Raw genomic sequence first — 4970 nt, 5'->3', positions numbered from 1 at the left:
CACAACCCCGCGTCCCCTGCATCGGCAGGCGGGCTCCCAACCACTGCGCCACCAGGGAAGCCCCAGCAGCCTTTTTATTTATTTATTTTTAATAGATCTTTATTGGAGTATAATTGCTTCACAGTACTGTGTTAGTTTCTGTTGCACGACAGAGCGAGTCATCCATCTGCATACACATGTCCCCATATCCCCTCCCTCTTGAGCCTCCCTGCCTCCCACCCTCCCTATCCCCACCCAGGTCATCGTAAAGCACCGAGTAGATCTCCCCGTGCTGTGCTGCTGCTTCCCACCAGCCAACTATTTTACAGTCGGAACAGCAGCCTTTTTATTTTTTTTTTTTATTTTTTATTTATTTATTTATTTTTACATCTTTATTGGAGTATAATTGCTTTACAATGGTGTGTTAGTTTCTGCTTTACAACAAAATGAATCAGCTATACATATACATATGTTCCCATATCTCTTCCCTCTTGCGTCTCCCTCCCTCCCACACTCCCTATCCCACCCCTCTAGGTGGTCACAGAGCACCGAGCTGATCTCCCTGTGCTATGCGGCTGCTTCCCACTAGCTATCTACCTTACGTTTGGTAGTGTATATAAGCCCATCAGCCTTTTTTAAAAAAAATTTATTTATTTATGGCTGTGTCGGGTCTTCGTTTCTGTGCGAGGGCTTTCTCCAGCTGTGGCAAGCGGGGGCCACTCTTCATCGTGGTGTGCAGGCCTCTCGCTATCGCGGCCTCTCGTTGCGGAGCACAGGCTCCAGATGCGCAGGCTCAGTAATTGTGGCTCACGGGGGTAGTTGCTCTGCGGCATGTGGGATCTTCCCGGACCAGGGCTCGAACCCGTGTCCCCTGCATCGGCAGGCAGATTCTCAACCACTGCGCCACCAGGGAAGCCCCATCAGCCTTTTTAAAGAGAACGAGCTGGCTGAGTGGGACTAGGAAGTATATCTACCGATCAGAAATCATTAGACACTCTTCCAAACGTTCACAGTGTTTCAAAGAAATGTGTTAAGTTACCATGTACAAATTGTATATTAAGGACTCGTTTTCACTGATTAATAAGCACAGGAGGGGAAATGATTTTTAAAAAAAGCTTCAGCGGCCATCGAGATGGTAACATTCATTCCCCTTGCCAACAAATGTTTGAAAAAGTTGAGACTCAGCAGGTATAGAACGAGCTGAGTCCTTCAGACAAGAAGAAATGAGCAATATACCATCGACCTCAACCACGAGAGGGTGGCGAGGCAGATTCAATTAACTGATAGACACCATTTTTGCTGACCTTTATATTTCTTTTCATGTCATTTTATTTTATTTTTTTCCATAAAGGCGATTCATAAAAGTGATGCGACTGGCTTGGGGGTGAGGGAGGAAGCGTTCCATGCAAGGGCGGTAGCACAGGGTGAAGAAAGCAAGCCTGGTGGGTGACTCCAGGCTTCAGGAAATCTCAGCAGAGGAGGGAAGGGAGCCTGCAGGCCGTCTGGGGGCACGGTCCAGGCCCACCGACACCCATGGCATCCAGCTTCTGGAATGTCCTGCCTCAGAATGCATTCACCTGAAGGAGAAAAACTGGCTTCCACTGTAGTTGCAGAGAAACACCCGTGGGTGGGCACAGGGCACATTTCGCCTGAAGCTGTGGGACAGGGCTTGAGGGTGAGCGGGAAGCAAGCTATTTATTGCGGGTGGCATCAGGCTGTCCCCTCCCCTCCTTGCCATGGGCCTCTTTGCCCTCCTGGCATGATGCTTACCCCACCCCATCTGGTGGCCCCTGGACCCCCTTCCAACTCGGAGGAGGGACAGTAGCCAACCTGATAGGTGCTTTCTCCATCCCTCAGCCCTTGGGCCTCCCCACTGCACCCCTGCCAAGGCCTGCCTCTCCCAGGCAGGGAGTGTATGGGGAGGTGCCCTCGGGTGACGGAGCTGGCAGCCTTGGAGCGCCCTGGCCCTGACTTCCACCAGGGACAGCCCGAGGGAAACAGCGCAGAGGCGAGAGGGCTTGTTATTCTCCCGCATAAAGTCCTTGGTGGAGACCCTAGCACAGGGGCTTGCAGGCAGCCACAGCAAAGAACCACAGACTGAGTGGCTTCAACAACGGACACTCGTGGTCTCACAGCTCTGGAGGCTGGAAGTCTAAGGCCAAGCAGTCGGCAGGGTTGGTTTCTCCTGAGGCCTCTCTCCTTGGTGTGTAGACAGCCGTCTTCTCCCTGTGTCCTCACTTGGCCTTCCGTTTGTGTCTGTGTCCTAATCTCCTCTTATTTAGACACAGTCATATTGGATCAGGGCCCATTCCAATGACCTCATTTTAACTTAATTACCTCTAAAAACCCTATCTCCAAATACAGTCACATTCTGAGGTCCCGAGGGTTAAGACTTCAACCTAGGAACTTGGTGGGGGGAACACGATTCAGCCCATGACACAGGTCCCAGCTCTTGTGCCAAATCGGCTCCTTTCTGTGGCCCTGAGCTCTGCAGATTCCTCACCCATACCTGGGACTTCCCTCTCTGCTGTTGAGCTGCTGCTAAGCGATCATAAGCAACAGCATCTCCACTAGTTGGGTTCTCCCTGTGGGGAGCACATGGCTACCACTCCCCCTCAGCACACAACTTTGCAGTTGGGGAGTGTGATCACGCACACACACACATGCACACGCACACACATATGCACCTGGCAGCTGGAGAAGATCCTGGTTTGGGGGACACAGGTGTCCCCCAACCCCCATTCCAGAACGTCTTCTGTGTATATCTGACCCCAAGCTCCGATCCTCCATCCCGGCCTCGCCTCCAAAACCCTAGAGCTGTTGCTCACGCTCCCCGCTAGACCCCAGCTCTTGGCTTGGAGAGATCGAATGCCAAGATGCTCAGTGACTGATTAATCTGTTCATTGCACAAACGTGCCTCAGAGGCTGGTGCAGTGCCAGGCACTGAGCCAAGGGGTGGTGACGTGGACAGGAAAGTCCCAAGGAGCCTGCCACTGAAAGCTCAGCGCTGGGGGCAGATGCAAGAGCTTGATACCTTTTCCAGCTCTGATGGTGTCCCGGTGCTCCTCAGACGTCTGCTCTAACCTTTATGTCCACCCAGAGGATTAGGCAAAAGTGCCACCACTTTATTGGAGAGAAAACTGAGCTTCACAGAGGTTAACTGGCAAAGCATGGAAGAGGAGCCCAGGTCTGCCTGCCTTAAGGCCTGGGGAAGGAAGACCTCAGCTAGAAGACTCTGCCTGGTCCGAGTGTCACTCGTCCGCCACCCCCCCATACCCTGTCCCCCGCGCCCCCGTGCTACAGCCACCAGCATCCCGTTCTGTCTCCCTGTAGTGATGGGCAGCCTGGTGCATCCCTCCCCCAGCTCTGACAAGTGAACTAATACGCGGGCCCCCATGTCACAGCCTCCCCTGACCTGCGGCATTAGGGACCCGGTTTCGAGGCCGGGGGTCCTTCAGCTCCAGAATGCCTATACTTGGTGTCAGAGCTCAACAGCTTTTGGGAAGACAGCAGCCGCCTTGTAAATGCTGCCTGCCCACCCTGCGGCCTGAGAGGAGCCCTGGGGCAGGGGGCAGGCCAAACTGCTGTTTGTCTGGGTGGAGCCTGTCGTCACACTGTTTATCCACCTCTGCCGGGGCCCCAAGCCCCTCTGTGTGCTGCAGCTGCAGAGTCGGCCCTGAGCTCCCGCGGTCACTGTCACCGCGCTGCTGGTTCCGGTCCCCCGCTCCGCCTGGCCTCCGCACCCCGCTGCCCTGTGCTCTGCTCCACGAGGAGGCCGGAGTAAGCCAAGGCCACTGACCCACCGCTGGAGCCATGGTAGGGCCACGTGGCCAGCCGTTCAGCCCTGCCGGTCCGCATCCAGGCTGGGCCTGTGAACCCGGCTTGGGAGGGCAAAATGAGGGCAGATGTGGGTCTACTGGGAGGCCACGGGGAAGCTCTTGAATTGGACTCACGGCTCTGGGGAGCCACTGGGGTGCTGGGGAAGGTGTGGAAGAGAAAAGCCGGGGTTGGACTCCTGTGTCTTTCCTTGGTTGCTCTGTGAGCTCGGGGAGGTTACTCTACCTCTCTGGGCCTCAGTTTCTGCTCCTGAAAATGAGAGTAATATTACCTATTTTGTGGCTTTATCGTAAGGCCTAAATAAGGTATGACATGCGGAGAGATACGACATGTGGAGGACCCCGGAACAGTGCCCGGCACACAGCAGGGATCCCACAGACGGGAGTCTTTTCTCCAAGGCTCTCTGCTGTGGCCTCCAGGCCAGGAAAGGCTGCTGTGCTGTCTCCCAGTGCTGCACCCCTGATCTCATGTAGCCCCCTTCTCCGAAGGAGGGGCCGAGTTTTCTGCATGATCTGCTGCCCTGACCATGGGGGTCAAGGGAGATCGTAGCAGGAAGCCCGCACGTGGCTGCACGGCTTTAGAGCTTCCACTGTGTGTTTGAGCTTCCCAGGGGCTCAGCGCCGTGGCCCCAGCCTCCCATCTCTACAATGTTGGGACAGTGGGATGGGGGTCAGGGCAGCCCTAGACCACTTACTGGTGGTGACCCGGGTTTTGTCCTATCACAGGCCCATGGGTACAAAGGAGTCAAATTCCAAAACTGGGCGAGGACCTGTGGCTGTTACCCGGAGATGTACTACCAGCCCACGTCCACGGAGGAGATTAGAGAGGTGAGTGTCCATCGCAGCACAGCACTCAGTGGTCCAGCCGCTGGACCCCCAGCTCCATCTGGGCCCTGCGGACCAGGCCAGCCCCAGAGAGGAGGTGGGCTTCCCAGCTAAGACCCTCATCCCCAGCCCAGAACTGCCGGTGGGGTGACAGCTCCACGGGGTCGTCTGCAGCTGAACGCTGCTGCTGCGTGACCACTTGTGGTGTCTGCCAATGACTGCCAGATTTTTTTTTTTTTTTTTTTTTTTTTTGGGCCTCCCCCGGTCGTGGCCTTCCCCGTGGCCGGACGCGCAACCTCCGCGGCCACGGCTCACAGGCCCAGCCGCTAC

General features: G+C 55.5%; 1 protein-coding gene across 1 annotated transcript in view; it reads left to right on the top strand.

The window, feature by feature from the left end:
* Nucleotides 1–3683: 3683 nt before the first annotated feature.
* The window catches only part of LOC103082082 (L-gulonolactone oxidase), a 30309-nt gene continuing 29022 nt past the window's right edge, over nucleotides 3684–4970 (top strand). Inside the window, exons 1-2 of the mRNA XM_007466162.1 lie at nucleotides 3684–3795; nucleotides 4542–4643. Of these exons, the coding sequence (XP_007466224.1) occupies nucleotides 3793–3795; nucleotides 4542–4643 (105 nt within the window). The 5' untranslated portion in view covers nucleotides 3684–3792. The remainder of the gene's footprint in view (nucleotides 3796–4541; nucleotides 4644–4970) is intronic.

This window comes from Lipotes vexillifer, unplaced genomic scaffold (genome assembly GCF_000442215.2).
Source record: "Lipotes vexillifer unplaced genomic scaffold, Lipotes_vexillifer_v1.1 scaffold308, whole genome shotgun sequence".
Classification (NCBI taxonomy): domain Eukaryota; kingdom Metazoa; phylum Chordata; class Mammalia; order Artiodactyla; family Lipotidae; genus Lipotes; species Lipotes vexillifer.
This window is presented reverse-complemented; position numbering and strand designations above follow the sequence as displayed.